The sequence below is a fragment of the Dipodomys ordii genome, unplaced genomic scaffold (genome assembly GCF_000151885.1).
Source record: "Dipodomys ordii isolate 6190 unplaced genomic scaffold, Dord_2.0 Scaffold234, whole genome shotgun sequence".
Taxonomy (NCBI): domain Eukaryota; kingdom Metazoa; phylum Chordata; class Mammalia; order Rodentia; family Heteromyidae; genus Dipodomys; species Dipodomys ordii.
In genome coordinates, this window is record NW_012267450.1 from 1,398,555 (window position 1) to 1,420,876 (window position 22,322).

The window sequence follows — 22,322 nt, forward strand, 5'->3', positions numbered from 1 at the left end:
ATTATTTTGAACAGGAGGAAGCTAAATAGTTGTCATTGCTTTTTCTCTCCCTATCCCAAGGTGCCTATCAAGTGGATGGCTTTGGAATCAATTTTACACCGGATTTATACCCACCAAAGTGATGTCTGGAGCTACGGTGAGTTTAAATCTTGATGTTAATGAATTTGTACTGAAGCTAAGCAAGCATTTATTATTGGTTAATTTACATTACATGCTTTGACAAGCAAGTCTTTTCTTTCAAGACAATGGCTAACAATAATGTAATATTTGCTGCCTGTCTACTATACTGAGAAAATCCAGTATAGGAAATTGAGCCTGACTACCATACTAAATATTACTAAAGAAATTTTTCAACTTGGTGTGGCAGAAAGAGGTTATGGGAAGAAGGTTGAACTGGAATTTGGGACATGTCTCTGCCTGTGAAATCAAACCAAGCATGAATTCTTGCTATGACTTTGAAGTGAACACAAGAGAGATAACAAAGATGGCTTCATAGAACAATTTCCCAGTAGGTTTTCTGGTGAAGTGACTCCATGGCTAATATTTCCTGTAATGCATGGTGGCCTCTGTATATTAGAGAAGTGGCTAGACTCAGAGTGACAGTGAGGATGGCTGTAGGAAGAAAATATAATAAGGTAAATAGCAGGGTGCCGGTGGCTCACATCTGTAATCCTAGCTGCTCAGGAGGCTGAGATCTAAGGATTGCAGTTCAAAGCCAACCCAAGCAGGAAAGTTTGTGAGACTCTTATCTCCAATTAATCATTAGAAAACCAGAAGTGGCGCTGTGGCTCAATGTGGTAGAGTGCTAGCTTTGAGTAAAAATGCTCAGGGATAGAGCTCAGACCCTGATTCAAGCCCCACAATCAAAATTATTATTATTATTAATAATAATAATAGAAATAGTTACTGCCTCTTGCTCTAAGAAGGACTATCATATCAGGAGATGACTGTTTTCCCCTCTGAATCTCAATGCAACCAGACCCAGGGTAGTCTCATCCTCACAAAATGTCCCCTATTCCTAAACCTGCATCTCATGTCCATGTTCTTTCCCTGTTAAGAAATGTTCACTGTTACATGTCCTTTTCTGCTGTGCTGGGCAGTCAGCCTATATGGCCATACTTCATCCTCAAGTTTCAACCAGAAAAGTTGGAAAATATTTACGATTATCCTCAGCCAGCTCCTACAATAGGAGTGATAGAAAGCGGAAGAAGAGCACCTAACCTCCCTGGGAAATTTGAATTTGAGGAGAGCAAAATTGACAAAAAGAAAAATTATTCAGATCATCCATTTGTCTCAAGAATATACATATTATATGCATTTCATGGGTCTTTATTTTTTTTGGATGGATGTATACCTAAAAGCTGAGCATCCTCAATTAATGACACAGAGTGAAATAAACATATTCTTCCATATTACTTCCAGTCATTTTCAACATGTGTCAGTTCTCCAAGAGCTGGGGCTCCTGGGTACTGCAAGTAGTCAGGAAAGTGTGGCCCCTGGCTTTCCCTGTGGACAGAATGACAATACCACTGGTCTTTGTCCTTTCCCATTCTTCACCCATCTTTTCCTCTCCTAAAGTATACTGAGCTTTCACTTCACTGCTTTGCACCTTTCTTTGCTTTTCTAATAGCTTTCAAATAAAATCTGCTCTTCTAACCATGGCTAACAAGATTATTAACCATCTGGCCTGCCACCTTTCCAATAATACCACGTGATCCTGGCCCTCATTCTCCAGACTCTGACCAGCCAGAATATACCAACCCACACTTCACATCTTAAAACAGACATGGTTACTCTACTCTTTAGCTTCTGAACAAGGCAAAATATTCATTTTAATAAATTTTGGTCATAGTATGTTTCAATCAGGATTTGAGGAAAGAGAAAGAGTTCATACCATTTCTAGCCCCTTCATATTCCATCACACATTACAGGTGCTCACCATTCTGCCATCCCCAAAGAACTCAGTGTGCATGTATAGAAGTGTAAGCTGGGTGCTAGTGGCTTACACCTGTACTCCTAGCTACTCAGGAAGCTGAGATCTGAGGACTACAATTCAAACACAGCCCCACCAGGAAAATGGGAGACGCTTATCTCCCATTCACCACCAGAAAATTGGAAGTGGTGCTGTGCCTCAAAGTGGTAGAGTGTTAGCCTTGAGCAAAAGAGCTCAGGGACAGTGCCTAGGCCCAGAATTCAAGCCCCACAACCAAGAAGGAGGAGGGGTGTAGAGGGAAGGGGGAGAAAAGAAGGAGGAGGAGGAGGAGAAGAAGAAGAAGAAGAAGAAGAAGAAGAAGAAGAAGAAGAGAAGGAGGAGAGGAGGAGGAAGAGGAAGTCATCAAAGTTAATAGGAGTAGAATTTATCCATTTGGAAATTAGAAATTCTTCCTCTAAGTCCTTATGTGGGGGAAGAAATATGAATAAATTTTCTCATCCCTGGATCATTACTTTCCTCACTTTTCATTCTTAGTATATTGATTGAGGAACGTCATTGTTGGAATGGCCTCCAGAAACTCCAAGCAGGTCTGGGGTACAATATGAGTATTCTCTATTCAAAATGCTCAGGACCCAAAGTGTTCTAGATTTGACAGTTTTTCAAATTAGTGAATATTTGCAGAATTTGTAAGTTACTCATCCCTCACCTGAAAGTACAAAATCTTTAATACTTCAAACTCTAAAAATTTGAAGAGGAAGTGGCACTGTGGCTCAAGCCGTAGAGCGCTCACCTTGAGCTGAAGAGCACAAGGACAGTGCCCAAGCCCAGAGTTCAAGCCCCACGACCAACCAAAAAAAAACAACAACAAAAAACAAAAATAAAAATTTGAAGACAGGAGGAGCTATGAAAGACACAAGCTCCCTAGAGCATTTGTACATTTGCAAAACAGACAATCTCATTGAAGGAGGCACGGGGAAGGAAAGGCCCTCAGAACACAAGGCTTCTCTGGAAAAATAACACATAAGAAAGAGAACACTCACTCCAAAATTATCACTACTTTCATTTTTTTATTCACAATAGCTGTTTGACTTCTGTCAAACTTCATATTTATGAGGTCTATATGTTTATCACAAAGTACATAGGCTTCTTTATTCATCTCTTTATCATTTTAAAATATTCAGTTTAACAGGAATCAATGGCTCATGTCTATAATGCTACCTATTCAGGAGGTTGAGATCTGAGGATCATGGTTCAAAATAAAACTTATTTCTTAGTTCATAATCTGCATCTTTCCACTGCTACAGACAAGGTATTTAGGGCAGATGTGTGAGTATGAAGCTGTGTTCCATGATGCACCTGAACTTTTTCAGTTCGAGTTTTCATTATTCTCTCATTGGCTTACCATTTACTGGTTAGTTACTATTTTCTAAGCATTGTGCTAAACATTTCAGTTGTATTACTTACTCAGTCCTCACCGTCATTCTGTAAGACAAGTGAAAGGTGAAGTCAATCCAAAGTGAAAATTCAAGTTAAATTATCCAAAGCTATAGAAACAGATTTTCAAACACTGAGCCACAATAATAGCAAGGATTAAATACTGTCTTTGTTTGCTGCTTTGTCTGCTCAGGAGTCACAGTTTGGGAGCTGATGACCTTTGGATCCAAGCCTTATGATGGAATTCCTGCAAGTGAAATCTCATCCATCCTGGAGAAAGGAGAGCGCCTTCCACAGCCACCCATCTGCACTATTGATGTCTACATGATCATGGTCAAGTGTGAGTAACCATGTAGCTGGACCTTGACACACACAGAATGCTGTATTGAGACTGCAAAGGCATTGCTGCTCTTAGCCAAACAGCCAAGGCCTCTGTTCCCTGAAGAAATGTCATCACATTCTTTACACATTCACAAATACCCATTGCAAGCATTATTCAGAAAGCACTTGCTTGACTCATTGAGCAGTGTGACCTGACATTTGCCTATGTTTACAAGCAAATAAATAAAATTGAAGTCTTCTGTAAACTATTACACCAACATACTCCATTCTCTAGAGTTGCTCAATGAAATAGAATGGCCTTGCAGTTGGAAGCCTGATACCAGAAACTGAATGTTTTTAAATATCTAACAATGAGTAACCTTAGAAGGCTGATAGAATCAACATTTCTGTTTTGGGTTAAACCTTTCAAACAGCAGATTCACAGTAAGCTTCCTGTAGTGTAGCTTTAAATGTTCTAATAGAAATAAGAGGGTATAATTTGTCTGATACCGTTCTTTCCATTGGAATTATAAGTGCACTGTGCTCTTCAGGCAACATTATAATGTGTAATAAGCATTTGTACCAGAAGGCAGCAGGGACTATAACAGATCCAAGCTCATGTAAATATCCATTCCTTTCTGAACTTTAGAACATAGGGTTTATCTATTTTCACTGCCTTGGTTTGGACTGAAAAGGCCGCGTCCAAAGAGGTCACATGATTTGTCACAGGTCACATAGCAGTCTGGCCTGAAATAGCTTGACATCCTGCTAATGGAAAATAAATGTGAACCCTTAAGAGACCCAAGGGTTTCCAGTCGACAGCTTCCCTCCAGGTTGCTGACTCTAGATTTAGATCACTGTGAAATCAAAAGCAACAGCATGATTGCCAAAAGTATCCGCCTAAGGAAGGCACTAGCACTGCAAGGTCTTGGGTTTCAGTTTCACCCCCGGCACTGTGCGAGATAAGTAAATAAATAAATAGGAAGGCACGGAGACAGCCAGCTCTGTCACTGTCTGAAGGATGACTGAGTATAAAGCGCCATAAAGGAACGAGACTGGAGACATTGCCAAGTCCAGGTTCCTTATAACCTTGATGCCTTTCGAATTTGAATCTGGTTTCAAGCTTGAGTAGAAACCAGGGTGCTGAGGATGAATGTGGAATGGAGTCGTGAAGAGCCTGGACACAAAGAAGCAAGTACATCATTATACGACTATGTCATTAAAGCTGGTAACTCAAGATTGCTGATCCTATGCAGAGGTGGGAAAATCAGAGGATTTGTCATTCTGATTCAAAAATACTGTGTTATCATGGTCTTCTTAAACAGTGATCAGTGCTAGTGGAACAGCACCAAAAACTCTATCATGAAAATTAGATTTCTTCATTCATCACTTACCGTTTGTCGAGCAGAATTTCATCTGAAGTGCTTTCTCTAAGCAGCATTGTCTTGACCATGTCTCCCAGGATCCTAATTGCTTTGTTTTTCTTCACTTCCTTTCTCAGGCTGGATGATAGATGCAGACAGCCGCCCTAAGTTCCGTGAGCTGATTGTCGAATTCTCCAAAATGGCCAGAGACCCTCAGCGCTACCTTGTCATTCAGGTATCAGGCTAGAGTATGCACATCCATTGGCAAAATCTCTCCAGTGAGCATCACTGGGCCCTGTCCTGTGCCAATATGGCTTCTTCCTTCCAGGGCACGTTACTACATTCTGTGCATTACAGCAGCCTCAGCTAAGACACTGCTCTGCTTAAGAATTAAGTGGGATTCAATAATGGATACCACCACATCACCCAACTCTTTGGGGTTTTTTGTTTGTTTTTAATATATATATATATGCATATGTTTTTATTGTAAAGATACTGTACAGAGGGGTTAGTTACATTAGTAAGGTAAGGAGTATATTTCCTATCAAGCATTGTTACCCCCTCCTTTGTTTTTCCCCTACCATCCCTGCCCTTCCCACCTCCCCAGCTCCTCACTCCCTACTCCCCAAGTTGTAAAGTTCATTTCCAACATAGTGTCTTGTACATCCCATTGTTACAATGGATCAACTCTTTATAACCATTCTATCTAAACTGTCCTACTCAGACACAGCCTCCCCTTCCCACTCCTGTGTCATCTCACAGCGCCTAGCATGGTCATATAGAGAAGCAGGACATCCTTGAGTGTCTTACCCCATGTCTCCTTGTGCAATCCTGCCCAGCAATCTCCTTACCTAACTTATAAGTGAACTGGAAAAAGCAAGTTGCAGTAAAATAATCTATGGGGAGCTTTGCCTAGCACTTGCATGCACAGCAAATGCTTTTACTTCTTCCTTTTCTCACTCTTCCCTGAGATGTTTACATTTTCTTTGGAGGCTTTCAGACAATCCAAAGAGCTTTTCATGTTTTATTCCAAGGTACCCATAGGTACTGGGAGAAGTAGCTACACTTCAGAGAACTACAGGGTTTGAATTATATGCAACCTCAAACATAAAAGCAAACACATAGATACCTTCTTTTTTTTATTTTTTGCAAGGAGGGGGGAGTGCTGTCCCAGGGCTTGAACTCAGAGCCTGGGCACTATCACTAAGGTTTTTTTCTTTTGTTTTCTTTTCTTCTTGTTGGTCAAGGGCCTTGAACCAGGGCCCTGAGTGCTGTCCCTGCATTCTTTTTGCTCAAGGCTAGTGCTCTACCACTTTGAGCCACAGCACCACTTCTGGTTTTCTAATGGTTAGTTGGACACAAGAACTTCATAGACTTTTCTGCCCAGGCTGTCTTTGAACCACAATCCTCATATCACAGCCTTCTGAGTAGCTAGGTTTACAGGTGTGAGCCACTGGTGCCCAGCTAGGCACCTTCTTACAATAGATCCTTAATTCAATATTCAGGTGGCATATGCCAATAGCAACTAAAGTCAACCTCTACCCCACAGTAACTGAAGGTAAATATATAGGCACCTTCTTACAATCGATCCTGTACCCCAGTAGTTAGGAATAGGACAGGATACCCATGGCCTTTTCTAATGGTCTCAAAATCTCTGCACCAGGGGGATGAAAGAATGCACCTGCCAAGCCCTACAGACTCCAATTTTTATCGTGCCTTGATGGATGAAGAGGACATGGAAGATGTTGTTGATGCCGATGAGTACCTCATCCCCCAGCAGGGCTTCTTCAATAGCCCATCTACATCTCGAACTCCTCTTCTAAGTTCTCTGGTACGAAATGCCTCTCTCCTCCTCCTCTTTCCTCTCTCTCTCTCTCTCCCTCCCCTCCTCCCCCTGCCCAGCTGTGTCTGCCCACTTGAACACATTGAGTTGTAGAGAAAATGGCACCCATCTAATAGCTCTCATATAGACACAAGGAAGTAAATATTAATCAAATGGTAAAGTCAAAATCAGAACCAACAAAATTAAGTGTTGTAATATTTTATTGCAATAACTTGGTTGTAATCTGGCCAGCTTTAACCAGCCCTGTTTTTTCTAATGATTCAAGACAAAAAAAAAGAAGCATCTTGAAATATTTCCATTCCTTGAGATGCCACCTCTGTCATTCTATGTGAATGGGTGAGAATGTACATGTGTACCATGATGCTTCTGTCTCTTTTTCAGAGTGCAACCAGCAATAACTCCACTGTTGCTTGCATTAATAGAAATGGGGTATGTATGAATACTTAACAAACCAGATTAAATTAACAGCTCAGTATCATGTCTTTATAATTCATGGAAAATACCTATTTTAACCCCAAGAGGATTGACTTTTCTTCCTACATATTCTTTCCCCCAACATAACTTCCTTGACCTATATCTTAAGGCCAGCCACTCACTATCACATATCACAATATTATTCCAAATAATAACACATGTGGCTACATCAGTTTTAAATAAGGAAACTAAAATACAAACAATAAAATACAAAATTCAGTTCCTCACACAATGTGAAATGTTTGGTAACCACATGCGGCATGTGGCTACTGTATTGAAGAAATCAGGTGACAAAACATTTCATCTCTGCAGGACCGTCCATAACTAACCAGAGCATTGTTTGCTCTGATAACTGTAGCTCAGTGGCTTGGATGTTACCTGGGGGCTTGTCAGAAATCTACATTCCCAGGCCCAGAAATCACTGAATCTGTGTTTTGTTTGTGGAAATAGTTTCATAGTATAGTCCAGACTAGCTGATCCCACTTGACTTAGCCATTCACTGCTGAATTACAGGAGGATAAGGCCTCACCCAGCATAAATCTGCATATTAATGAGATTAGAGGCAATAGTTGTCTGCAGTGAGTATCACTGATTAGAATCACGCTACCTAATTTCCTCCCCAGCAGAGCTGTGCTGTCAAGGAAGACAGCTTCTTGCAGCGGTACAGCTCAGACCCCACTGGTGCCTTGACAGAGGACAACATAGATGACATTTTCCTCCCTGCACCTGGTGAGTAGATTTCTCAGGACATAGTCATAGACCTAAGCTTCCCTGCCCCATCCAGCAGGTTCTGATCTTCTTTCCCTGGGGCCCAAGCTAGTTGTTTCCTGCCAGCTGGTCTAGAGGTAGAGACTACAGCAAACTTTTAGACATGAGTAAGTAATGAGTGAGTACAGAATGGCTAAATATATACATGGTTTTTGTGTTCAGTTCAAATTACAACTGGGTTTGCTTAAGAAATGGATCTATAAGTTTTCTGGAGTTATATATGCATGCGTGGTGTCTATACAGATACGTGTGACACATACACACTTACATATAACCTTTTAATTTACAAAAGGTGGAATGTATGAATGTTCAAGAAGTACAGAAAATAACTGGGCTGAGTGTAGTGGTATATTCCTATAATCACATCTACTTAGAAGGCAGAGATAGGAGGATCAGGCAAAACATCCTATAAAAATCAATTTGGGTGTGGTGATATACACCTATAATCCCAACTTCTTGGGAGGTAGAGGTTAGAGGATCTCTATCTGAGACTAGCTAAGGCAAAAGCGTAACATCTTACATGAAAAACAAAGTATGGTTAAAAAAAAAAGGGCTGGGACATGGCTCAAGTAGTAAAGCACTTGTCCAGCAAAGGCAAAGCCCTAAGTGTAAACCCCAGTACTGACAAAATAAAAAGAAAGGAAGAAGAGAAGGGAAGAAAGGAAGGGAGAAGGAGGGGAGGAAAAGGGGAGGGGAGGAGGACGGGAGATGGGAGGGGAGGAGGGAGGGGATTTATTTTTGGCAATTCCTTGGGCTTCTTTGCCTTTGTCCTGAGTTGCCTCAATGAAGGTATTCACAGGGTTGGCAGGAGCCATGGAATCCTGCCATGGGATTGCTGGGTAACGCTTTCCTTATTACTTCACCTGTTCTTGCTTTTCAATTTCAGAATACATAAACCAATCCGTTCCCAGAAGGCCAGCAGGCTCAGTACAGAACCCTGTCTATCACAACCAACCCCTGCATCCAGCTACCAGCAGGGACCCACACTACCAAAATCCCCATAGCAATGCTGTGGGCAACCCTGAGTATCTCAACACGGCTCAGCCTACCTGTGGTAACAGCATGTTTGACAACCCTGCCCACTGGGCCCAGAAGGGCAACCACCAAATTAGCCTGGACAACCCTGACTACCAGCAGGACTTCTTTCCTAAGGACTCCAAGCCAAATGGCATCTTTAAGGGCCCTACAGCTGAAAATGCAGAGTACCTACGGGTAGCACCACCCAGCAGTGAGTTTATTGGAGCATGACCATGGAGGGTAGTAGCATCAGCCATAAAACTTCCAGACTCTTCAGAGACCCAGGGCCAAGTCATGGCAGCTATTCTACTCTTAAAAGACATGCCTGTGTTAACTCATACCCATGAACTGGTTTTACCATATTAACTTTGATCAACCTTTCTTTTAGCCCAGAAGTACTCCTTTCCTCTGGGACATTGCAGGTACATTCCTTGGTCTTCAAACTGTGAAGCTCCCACAAAAGAAAGCATCTGGAAAGATGTCCATTTGAGCAGAGGTTATGGTGAGACTATATATATATATATATATATATATATATATATATATATGTCTGCATATATAGATATATATATGTACTGCTTGGAAATAGTTGGGATGTTTAATTGCCATTGTGGACATTGGTTTACTGGGTTCTTCCAAGGCAGAAGAAGCTTGCCTGAAATACTTGCTACACCAAATTATTCCAGGCCCAGTTATAACCAAGGAACATGGACTCCAACTCTTCCAGCCAGCACTTGAATCCACCAGCACTGTTTCAAGATTCTTCCATTGAAAGACAAGCAAAATGTACAAGAAGTCCTGTATGTTCTAAGCAGGCCTCATTGGTACTATATTAAATCATGGCAGGTACTATATATAGGATAAGCCACTTTGTCCCTTCCTGGGCAAAGAAGAAATGAAAGAATTCTCTTTCAGACTGTTTTTTGTATAAATGTGTCCATGGTACTTATTTCCTATTAGTTCACCAGTGTTTTCTAATAATTACTGTTAGACTTACTTGTTTCTTTTCCATTCCATTGTCTTGAAGTTTAATATGCTTTCCCTGTGTTGAGGTCATGAAGAAGATAGTAGATCAAGAATAACTAACAGGCTATGTTTTAGCTCCTCAGTGTTCAGACCAGTTGCCCTTAACTAAGACATTCACAGAAGAACCTGGTTCCAAATTTTAGCCTTGGCTAAACTGTGTCAAGTCCTTTAGGGGCATATATCATGAGACCCACAGAATAAGACTGTTCTTAATTCTTATTTTTCCCATCTATACTCCAAAATTAGTTTGGACCACTCATGGAATTAATCTCCCTTTAGGAGATTTTGACTTGTAAGGGCATGTGTTTCTCCCTGGTAAGCTACCCCAAAACCTCTCTGTGCGAGCATGCAATAATTTACAGCTCATAGTAGGGCTTTTCTCTGGGTGCCAAGATAAGATAACATTAAGTACAGAAAGGAACTCAACTGGCAAAAAGGCAAATAGAATTTGAGGTTGATATATAATGTTTTCATAACCTCCACAGATATTTCAGGGAAGGTTTTATCATAACGCAACTTCTCTCTCACTGGAGGATCTAGCTAGTTGCTCATCTTTGTAATCCATTGGTTAAATATTCTTAGTCTATATACATTCTTTCCAGTGTATCAAGGAATAAATCCCTGATTCTGAGATTCTCCCTGGGTAGACAAGGGAGATCTCCAAGGTGGTAACATTGCCATTAGACCTTTAAATAAGTAGCAAGGACTTAGCAACAGAGAAATGGAAAGTATGTTCCTAGCCAAAGAAGCCATGATGAGGAAAGAACTGCCGGAGAAATCCATTCATATCAGTCATTCTAACATTGTTCCTTTTGGCCTGGGAACTAGGCTTGTAGCATCCTCCAACTCCCTAAATGTTACCTCCCTCCTGGGAATTTTGGTCTCTCATCTATTTAAAAAAAATGATTAGTGAGAAGATTAAACAGTATTTTTAGAATCTGAGGTTTCCTGGCCTTGTCAGCAAACCATTTCCATTATCTATTCCCCTTAGAACGTAAAAGAAAAATTGTAGCCATATGTGTCTTCAAAACTAGTAAACGGAATGAGTAACATTCTAGGGAGAGTAGATATAAGTCAAATTATAGCAACAAAATTCTAGTATTTTTGTACTTTGAAGGGCTGTCTCCTACCTAGCATTATAAAACAGCAAATTTTATTCAAGCTTGCTTTTCTTTTCTTGTGTATTCCCATTCTCCTGCACAAAATTTATTTGTTATTAATCTTAACATTGAGTTTCCCAAAATGTTCTCCTATCTGTGCAGGGAGAAGGGGGTCTGTGGGAGCTGCAAGGCCTCAGTCTCTCTTTAGGGACCACAGTGGCTAAAGTGGGTAGGACAAGAGAGGAGCAGCACAGGGTCCAAAATGTCCATATTATAGCCCTGACTAGTCCAGTTTCAAAGCCTGTACAATGTCCTCTCCATGTTTCTTCATCGATAACCAGTCCTTCACACTTTCTAGACCATCTGTTGGCTAGTTCTTCCTCAGTCAGTTCCTGAAAAACCACTCTTCATGGGCCCCACTTCTGATCTGGGCTTTGGAAATAGTTCAAGGTAAAGTAAGTCATTTCTAGGGAGCCAAACTCCATACTGTGTTCTCTTATATCATCCGTAAGGAGTCCTTATCAATCATTGTACTCTGGGAAAAAATTGCTTATCACCTCATGATAGAAAAAGATGAAATCATTAAACTCTACACATTTGCCATGAGTTCAGGTTGCCACTGTTTTTCTAAGTAAGAACCCTGTGGAGGTACCATGTGGTATTACAGCCGATGATCATAAAAGTTTAGGTATCTGCTCAGAGTTTTTAATTTCATGTTTTAGGATCCTACTTTTACCCTCAAACTACAGACATAAAAGAGACATAGTTAACATAGGCACACAAGGAATTTATTCTCAGGCAGGACTGCCTATGGGAATATCCTGTGGGGAAGAATCCAAAGTATTCTAATTTGAGTTTCTGTAAAGCCCAGGACTTTTATAAGCACCGATTCTGTGGTGAAGCTAAAGTTCAAGAATTTTCACAGGTGTAAAGGAAAGACCTGAAAAGGGAGAGCCTTCGTACTTGCTTGGGGCTCTCTACTGAGGGATACTCTTGTCAAGCCTCTCCATTACATATGTGTAGGGTAATAATGACTTGTCAATTCTCACTCTCATTATAAACTAGAATTACCTGTGGGGCATCAGCAATTCCTGCAGACCAATCAGAGTTTCCACTGTTTGATTCTAATAGACAATCTGGGTTGAAACCCTCAGCTCCAAGGTCTCCCTAGAGATCTTTTACAAGCCTGTGGTATATCTAAACCATGCCTGGGTAGAGATTCCTCTATGCCATGAAAAGAACAATTTTCAGTGGCTGGTATACCTGAGACTTGGCCACTAGGAGTTTTCCTGAATTCTCAAAAACACCAGTTTATCCTGAAGATGGCAAATAACAGACCTAAGTCTTAGTAAAAATCCTGGTACACTCTGCATTTTCTAAGAAGTTGGAAAACAATCTCTTCCTCTCCCATTTTCCCCCTTGGAATGAGCTATTCCCTCTTAAGACGCAGCTGTTGAAATTGCCAGTAATCTCTACCTTGTATTTCTTTTGATAAGCACTCATTTTTATTGTAACATAATGATCTGTTGTATTTCCTTGCCTGGGGGGAGGGGTGCTATAAAACCTTAACTGAACTGAAATCCCTGCCTCTTTTCCCAGCCACACCTGCCATATTAGAGACAAACATCTTTGTACTATTAAAGACACATTCAGAGAGGATTTTTTTCAATGTAAATCTATTTTTGTAACTTTTTTTCTTGCAGGATATATGTCCTCTTTATGTAGCACTGAACTTTGTAAAGTATATTTTTAGGAAATTCGTTTTTCTACTAAAAGAAACCATTTAGAAAGACTGCAATAGAATCAAACTTGGAAATTGACATCTTTGTTTCTAAGGATTAAATTGAAGCAAGGGAATTGCCTTCTCCCTTATGGAAGGTACAGCTTTCTTAGAAAGCTAAGCTAGGTCACTGCCACAGAAAATAGCAGAATCGCCATTTTGCTATTGATAGAAAGTAGACAGGAGCACATTAGTTTAATACCAGTATGAGTCAGGCTCTACTGAGTCTGTTTGGGACAATGTCAGTGGAAACAGATCACTGCAGAACTCACTTCTAGAAGAATCCAAAGGCATGTCAAACTCTGGTCACTTGCCAACATGACCCTTTAAATGTAAGAAAAGCAATAATATAGTACATTGTCGGTTTATATATACTAATCTGACATTAATACAAATTATTTTTATATATATATTTACAATTAATATCAATTTACCAATATAGACTAGAAGTGTCTGGAAAGCCATAATAATGTTTACCGTATTTGAGTTATTCACTGTTTGTGAAATCCTCCATCAGTCTTACCAAGTATGAGTATAATTAGGCTAAAGAAGAGTTATTTCAATCTTGACTGAATCATAAAATTGCCTACAGCAGTTTTAGAAACTCTTGAATCACAGTTATGCCAGAAACTGTGTATTTCTTTGTAGGCGTGAAGTCTTGACATTTGTACTTTTTAATGATCCTAACTAAGTTCCTTCCAATACTCAGTGAAGGTTGAAAACCCCCAGATCAGGGATTACCCTGGGGACTTGAACTTGCAGTCAATTCTACAGATGTGAAAACTCCAAACTGCAAAGGAAGTATAAAGCATACCTCCTGCATTTCCTGGGCTCTAAAAATGAATTGGTAAAATGAAGGGATTGAATATTCCTGCTACAGACATACTGGCCCATGTTGATGTTCTTTAACCCAGAAGGAAAAACTGACCTATCAGTTATATTACAAAGGGCAGACTTCAAGAAAATTGGATGGACTTTTATGGAAACAAGAATCTGAAGATTCTTACATTAAGAAACATTTTTATGCTTCTTTCATAAAGTATACTTGGGATGAAAACTGAAACAATTAGTTGTGGGGGGCTTCTTCTTCCATGTACATCTGTAAAACCATAGTATGTCCTATGTGGTCTAAGTCTGATTGGCTTATTATCAGCAGAAATATTAGTAGAACTTCAATCCCTTCCACCTGAGGAGAAAACAAGTATATACATTTAAGATGGGTTTTTTCCCTTTTTTTTTTTTTGAAAAACCTACTGACCTAATTTGGCTACAGTATAATCTTGCAGTATGGTGTGATTGCTTGGAAATTAGCACGTCCCTTGGATCTAATGACTGGTATTAAAGAACAATGATGTAACTGATTAACATCAGATAGTAATAACTTTATGTTAGTAACTTCAAACAATAGCTTTACAGCTTCTATATGTGGTACGTTTTAACCTGTAACATTTTGCAATGATAAAAACAGTATTTGTACAAATGGAAAGCAAGATTCTCTTTTATATGGTTTCTATTGTTGATCAGAACATGTTGATTGTATATTGAGTATTAAAAAATTACATGTATATTATCATTGTTCTTTCCTTAGTTCCTTATAATAATATTGAACTCTTTGTTAACAATGCAGTGTTCATTTTAGTGATTATTCATATCTCACTGACTATGTATCTTCTTTCTTAATAACTTTTTCTTATCTACTTATTTACTAGTGGTATTGAGGTTTGAACTTGAGGTCTGATACTACACAATTGCTTTATCACTTGAGCTACCTCAGAAGCCTTTTTGATTTTTGTTTTTTCAGATAGAGTGTGAGCTTTTGCAAGGGACCACTTTGGACTGTGATCCTCTGGTCTCCACCTCCTAATTAACTGGGCATGCAGGCATGGACCACCACACCTGCTCTACTTTTTCTTGTTTTTCTTATTTGTTTGTTTTACAGTTTTGTGGGTCAGACTTAGGATTTCTCACATGCCAGGCAAAAGTTCTTCTACCGCTGAAACATATACACCCAACCTTTTTTCCCCACATTTTTATTAGCATCAATTCTCCATATAAGGGCCTTGGATTTTGACAGCGGATCTGTATACACAATATACCGTGATCAGACTCACCCACTCAAATCAGTCGTCTTCATCCTTCCTTCCCTTCCCAAGCCTATCTATCCAAGCTTCATTGTTCCATTTTCACAAATGCACATAAAATATTTTGACCCTATTCACCCTCTTTCACTTTCTCTGTCTGCCCTCCTTGTAACCACTAATAGCCACATCTTAGGATCTGCATCACCTTTCTGACATTCATTTTTCTCACTATATATTAATTGTTCAAAGGAATTTTACTGTGTAATTTCACAGAGGACAATACAGTACTTTAAACGTATTTACTCACTGGCTTACACTCACTTTCCCCACACCTCTGCCCCCTACTATTCAATAGAACTCAGTGTTTTATCATTTAAGTTTTGCTTTTGCTTTTGAGTATTTGTTTTTTGGTGGTGGGGAGAGGGGTTATGCTTAGGATTTTCTAGGATAAAGTTCTACCACTGAAACCTAACCCTTATCTTTTAAAATAAATAAACAATAAACTTTATTTTTATATCATGTTGAGGGTCACAACAAACCGGAGCAGAAAGTACAAGTAGCTCCCCTATACTTCCTACACCACATAGCCAGCCTCTCCAGTCATCGTACACCCTCTTCACTGTGAGTGGGCTCAGCACCTCATATTCTCTTCATATACCTCTGGTCCCCATCACATCATGGTCCTTCCTAGCCTTTCAATCTTGACACAGGTGTAGATAGTCCATGGACACTCCGTTCCTGCACAGAACTACTTCAATGACGAATGAATAAAGGCAAGTTGTCTCCCTTATTCTGGCCAGAAGAGTCAGTTACATAATGGGAACTTAAACATTTTTTGGTGGAATAAACAAATCTTACTGATGAAACAAATGACACTCATGAAGAAGAAAGAACAGCTTCCAGAGGTGCAGACCTCAGGACCAAGCATTGCCAAGGGCCAAGGTGGGAGAAGATTAAGACAGGAAAGGAGCCACACACTTGCTAGATGGCTAGAAAGCACTCACGGGGCACCTGGGCACTACCAGCAACTGTCACCACCCCACCCCACCCCACCCCGCCCCCCTGCTGATGGGTAGTCCATAGTGCTTTCAGCTGCTTTGACTCTGCAGTAGATTCTGACTCCAGAGAATAATGAGGGACCTTCTGGCCCTGGTTTTTCCTCCCCCAGCTGGTCCCCACACAATGCTTTACCTTGTTTCTCTTACATGAGAGAACCCACAGCAGGAAGCTGGGCTCTGCTAGCTCCAACTTACCCCTGAAGGCCTGCAAAGCTGACTCTAATCAATTCCAGGAAAATCACGGCTTTGTTTCTTATGTTATTCATTCTGGATACCATCAGTCGCCTACGTACACGGAGAGTGCTGAGAAGAGGCTGTGATTCCATGTAGAAGGGGTACATCAGGATAACTAGGTCCATGGAGAATAAGCAAATCAGAAACTTCCCAACCTTACCTCTGGGAATAGCATCCACCACAGGGACCATACGCCTCCCAGCTTCCTGCCCTTCCTCTCTACTCACTGCTTCCCTTCCTCCTGAGCCTCTACATTCTGGCCACTAGGAAGGTCCTGGAAGCTTCTGAAGCACAAGTACTAGAACTAAAACCTTTAATTAAAGACCTGAGCTCCACAGGTAGGAAGGCAAATTGCAGCAAATGAGATGGACTTTCTGGAACCTGAAAGGTGACCCGAAGAGAGGATCAGGACTAATAGTCCCCATTCCTTAACCTCAGGGCAAACTCATTACCACCACAGTCTTGCCCTCACCTCATAATTCTTGCTGAAGTTTAGTGCAACAGGGTTTGGGGTTGAAGGGATTTGCCTCTGGGTCAATAATTTTATAATAGTAACCATCTGGGAGAAGAAAAGATTTCCCAAGGGCTAAGGCAGGGCTCAAGTCAAGCATCTGCCTAGTAAGTAGGACTAAGTTCAAGCCCCAGTTCTGCCAAAAAAAAAAAAAAAGGAAGGAAGGAAGGAAGGAAGGAAGATTTCCCAAAAAAAAAAAAAGAATCTAGAAAGGATGACTGGATTGTTCTACTGTCTTTGCCTTGGTCCAAACTTGGACCACTTGCCTGGTCACAAGTTCTATCAAAACACTTCTATCTCTGCCAAATAGGACTTCTAATACAAATGCACTTATTTGAATTTTAAAGATTAGTACAAATTTTACAAAGGGTTTGGCTGTGATTGTTATATAGGAAGATAATGTACTTGGATCAAATTCACTCCATCTGTATTATTCTATATTATTCATCTATATTATTCTTTCTTAACCCTCAAGTTTTAATCAGATTTTTTATTGAAACCAAGTAAAGTGACCCATTCCTACCTGTAATCCCAGCACTTGAAAGCAGAGGCAAGAGAACCTGGAATTCAAGGTTAGCCTAGCTACATATCAGGCCCTGTCTCAAAAAAAAATAAAAACAGGGACTGGGAAGGTGGCTCAATGGTAGAGTGCTTGCCTTGCATGCATGAGGCCCTGGGTTCGATTCCTCAGAACTACATAAGCAAAAAAGCTGGAAGTGGTGCTGTGGCTCAAGTAGTAGAGTGCTAGCCTTGAGCTGAAGAGCTGAGTGACAGCACCCAGGCCCAGAGTTCAGGCCCCATGACCAACAAAAAAATAAATAAAAATAAAAATAGGCAAGGTTCTGGTGGCTCATGCCTGTAATCCTAGCTATTCAGGAGGCTTAGATGAGAGGATCATGGTTTAAAGCCAGCCCAGGCAGAAAAGTCCATAAGTATCCATCTCCATTTTGCCAACAAAATGCTGGACTAGAGTGTAGCTCAAGTGGTAGAACACCAGCCAAAAGTGAGCAAGCAAGCCAAATGAGAACACTAGGCCTTGAGTTCAAGCCTTGCTAATGGCACACACTAAAAAGGATAAAAGTAAAAGGCATGGGTGGAAAAGCAGTGAACTTTCATGAGGAATTCACCCCTCACTCCCCAATCCTCACAATCAATGAGCAGAGTATTGAAAGGAGCCACTGGACAAACAGGCACAATTTATGCATGCATATTCTGAGGTATTCCCAACCTTCTGCTCCCCATAAATGACACTCAGACCCCTGGAAGACACAAATCTTGGGGTTCATAGCAGTGCCACACCTATAAGTCCTGCTGCAGCCAGATGCCATAGATTCTATTCTGGAAAGTTGAGGCCTGTGCCAGGAACATTGCCAGTCCTAGACACATTGTAACATGTTCATATATGCAGGGAAAGGTACAAATCAGTCCTGCAGTGCCTACCCCTATGCTCTCAATGATGGCTCAATTCTGTATCTCAATCCCAGACCTCTGCCTGGGCATAGACGTCTTCACCCTGAAGGTATGAAAAAGCCTAACAATTCTCAGCTCTTTGGGCCAGGAGTCCTCAAATTCCCAGTACCTGAACGTGGCTCAAACAGATCCAGGTAGTTGGTTCTGTGTTCTGACTGCTCTTCTTCAGGGAAGGGGGCAGCCCTGCAAAGAAGAGAAGTATCTTCCATCCAGGTTCATCATTGAATGTGGAACTCCCAAAGCAAATGGAAATTGGGAGACTATACCCTCTAAGGCTAAAGATCTAGCCGTGTTCTACTGCCTGTCTCTTCTTTCTTTGAACCACTAGGGAAATTAAAGAAATGCAGTGATGTTCTGTCCAAGTGAAAGTGGAGGTGGGGGAGGGGGCAGGGAGCAGCTACTCTCCGCTCTGCTTGGGGCCACTTGTTATACACTATGTCCACAGAAGTTGCGTCTCCCACATTTCTACTTCTCCAGAACCCACTTCTTCAGTCTTTCTCCATTGTATAATCTATCCTTTCCTGAAAATAAGCAGATGTGGCGTGAAAGGCCAACAAGAACATTTTCCATTGCTACAGAGTTTCCTGCCCTTACACTCTCGCTGGGCTGACCAGTCCCACAAAAGCAAGCCCAAGTAGAAATTGACTTGACAACAGGCTCTGGCCACCGAGAACAAAGAAACAGGGCATGTATAGAGCAATTTGGATCAATAACGTAGAAAATTGGAAGGGCTTCAGTAACTATTTAAAGGTATTTTTTAAGAAGTTAAATTAATAATCAAAAGAAACAGTAATGTTCACTAGAGCCAACTGGTTTTTGAGTATTTTTGTCAAACATTCAAAGAATAGCTAGATTTCATATCAATTGAAGGATTTCAGAACATAGAAAAATGATGGAAAGCTCTACAAAGTTCAGTCTATAAAGTTAGAATAATACTTAAAACAATAGGCCAAAAAGAAAATTAAAGCTGTGTGTACAATTATAGATGTAGAGAGCTGAAATAAAGTACAGAATCATTTATTCTAAAAATTTAAAAATAGTTAGATATAAGGCATTTTGTTTATATACTTGAAGAAATCAGATACTTACCAGGTGTAGTGGTACACACCCATAAACCTTAGCTATTTGAGAGACAGAAATAAGAGGACCAAAGTCAAAGTCTAGCCTGAGCAAAAGCAAAAACAATCTTATCAGAAAAACAAACTACAAAGCAGAAGAATAGGGGCACGGATCATGTGGTAGAACACTTACCTAACAAATGTAAGGCCCTCATTTCAGTTCCCATTGCTGAAAAAAAAAAAAACAGAAGCACACACAAACATAGAGATAAATCATCCTGTGAAGAGGCAAGCTAATTTTGACTCACGATGTTGGGAAGTTCCAATGATGACACATTCGCCCCATTGTTGTACCTGTGGGGAAACAGTGGCAGCACATCATGAGAAAAGTGCATGGCAGACCAGAACCATTAACCTCACAGCCAGGAAGCAAAAAAGAGAACAATGAAAAGACCAGAGCTCTACAATCCCCTTTAAAGATCTCCCCAATAGCCTAAAGACCTCCCAGGAAGACTCACTTCTTACAGTTTCACCACATCCCAAGTCTTTAATATGTGGAGCTTTCAGGTATACTTTAGCTCTAAACTACGGCAACAAGGAAAGACATATCATTAAATATGATGTATTTGTATTGCTACAGTATAGTCAGCACAAACCATGACCCATGCTGATGGGCAAAATCTGCCAGCAAGCTGATTATATATATCAAATTTATTTAGAACACAGAAACACATTTATGTGCTTTCTGTGGCTGTGTTTGCAGTACAATGGCAGAGTTGAGTAATTGCAACAGAGATCCTATGACCTACAAAGCCAAATATATCTATCTGGCCTTTTATTTCTAAAGGTTTGCCAACTTGAAGACAATTGGCTGAAAATGTATTAAAATAAATTGAAAATCAGTAGGACAGCAGTGTATAAATATAACCATTCACTTTCCTATAATCCATCAATCACAAGCCAGACAACAAAATGAGAGAGATAATTCCACTCAAAATTGCTACTAAAATGAAAAAATGGTATGAATAAATTAAATATGCAAGAATAAAATAGAAACAACTGAAAATTGTTGAGGCATAAAAAGTAATTAAAAGATATATCACATTCATGGGCATAGGGATATTATAAAGAGCCCAATTGTCTCTAAATTCACTGCTATTCAAATGAAAATGTTAATGGTTATTGTGGGGAATATGAGATTTAGAACTTCAAACACAGAACAGAAAATGTATCAGAGTAGCCAGAAACTTTTGGAAACGATTCAATAATAGCAGCAATGATATAACAATACAGCTTAAACTATAAAAATGAAAGCAGTATAATGCTAGCATAGTCATGAAAAATAATCACTAGGAAAAATTTAGAAATTTGGAAATAGGCAATGTGTGATTGGAAATGTAGTACATGTTAAATATAATATTTCCAGATACTGAGGAACGAAAGTGTACTCAATAAATGGTTTTGGAGAAGATTTCCAAACACTGGAAATAGACTAAGAATAGACTAAAAGCCTATTTCATACCATATTCAATAACAAATTCAGATGGATCTAAACATAGAAAAAATATTGGGCAGAATGCATGAGCATATTTTTAAACCTTAAAATGGAAATTCAAATGAATAACACAGAACCTTAATGGCATAAAGGAAAAAAATGGTTGGCAACATAGCCACCTAAATTTTTTATGTTTTACAGAAATAATAAATAAACATTATATTCTGAGAGATAGAGAAGCTTTGAGGTATATCAACAATTCATATCCAAAATATAGCAAATTCCAGTGAAGATAAAATCAAAGTTTATACACATCACTAAAAAATTTACAGTGTATGAATGGACAATTTATGGAAAAATCATAAATAATACTTTATAGATTTGTGTTCAACCTCACACAAGAAAATGTCACTCAAAAACAAAGCGATAATCCCTTTTTCTACAAATTTTGGTGACCACAAAATGAAAGAGATAATTCCATTAAAAATTGCTACTAAAATGAAAAAAATGGTATGAATAAATTAAATATTCAAGAATAAAATGGAAACAATTGAAAATTTACAAACTTTTGGGAGGACAGCTACAATTTTAAATGGATATATTGTTTGGTAAGGAAAGCTCATTATAGAAATAAACTATACTAAAATATTCAGGTGACTAAAAATGAATAAAATGTCAACTAAAACTGATATACACTTTACATAATGGTGGGGGAGGAGAACATTTTAATGTTCAACGGGATGGAACCAGAATAGTGACATATGCCCGAAATTTCAGTAACTGAAGAGGTTAGGATGGAATATTGTGAGTGCAAGTCAAGCTAGGGTTACACCCTGTCTCAACAAAAAAAATGAAGGGAGAGGGCTGGGAAGGTGGCTCAGTGGTAGAGCGCTTGCCTTGCATGCCTGAGGCCCTGGGTTCGATTCCTCAGCACCACATAAGCAAAAAGAAAAAAGCCAGAAGTGGCGCTGTGGCTCAAGTGGTAGAGCGCTAGCCTTGAGCTGAAGAGCTAAGGGACAGTGCCCAGGCCCAGAGTTCAGGCCCCACGACCGGACCCAAAAAAAAAAAAATGAAGGGAGAGTTTTTAAATTTTTTGTTATTATAAACATGATGTACAGAAAGGTCACAATTACATAAGTCAGGTAAAGAGTTCATTTCTTTCTGGACAAAGTCATCCCTTCCCTTGCTCTCTCCCAGTTTTTCTCTCCCATCCCCAGTCACAAATTATATAGTTTATTTTCAACATAGTGTCTAGTGAATACCACTGTTACATTTGTTCCCTGTTTGTCCCTCCATTTCTGTGACCCACATCTTCCTCCACCTTACCCTCCCAAATACAGATAAACAAGACAAAA

At 39.8% G+C, this 22,322-nt stretch overlaps 1 protein-coding gene across 1 annotated transcript in view; it reads left to right on the forward strand.

Moving 5' to 3' along the window:
- Positions 1 to 11,589, forward strand: part of Egfr (epidermal growth factor receptor) — a 70,455-nt gene extending 58,866 nt beyond the window's left edge. The window contains exons 22-28 of the mRNA XM_013035967.1: positions 61 to 136; positions 3,561 to 3,707; positions 5,190 to 5,287; positions 6,716 to 6,883; positions 7,277 to 7,324; positions 7,993 to 8,098; positions 9,024 to 11,589. Coding sequence (XP_012891421.1) covers positions 61 to 136; positions 3,561 to 3,707; positions 5,190 to 5,287; positions 6,716 to 6,883; positions 7,277 to 7,324; positions 7,993 to 8,098; positions 9,024 to 9,385 — 1,005 coding nt within the window. The 3' untranslated portion in view covers positions 9,386 to 11,589. The remainder of the gene's footprint in view (positions 1 to 60; positions 137 to 3,560; positions 3,708 to 5,189; positions 5,288 to 6,715; positions 6,884 to 7,276; positions 7,325 to 7,992; positions 8,099 to 9,023) is intronic.
- The last annotated feature ends 10,733 nt before the right edge of the window (positions 11,590 to 22,322 follow it).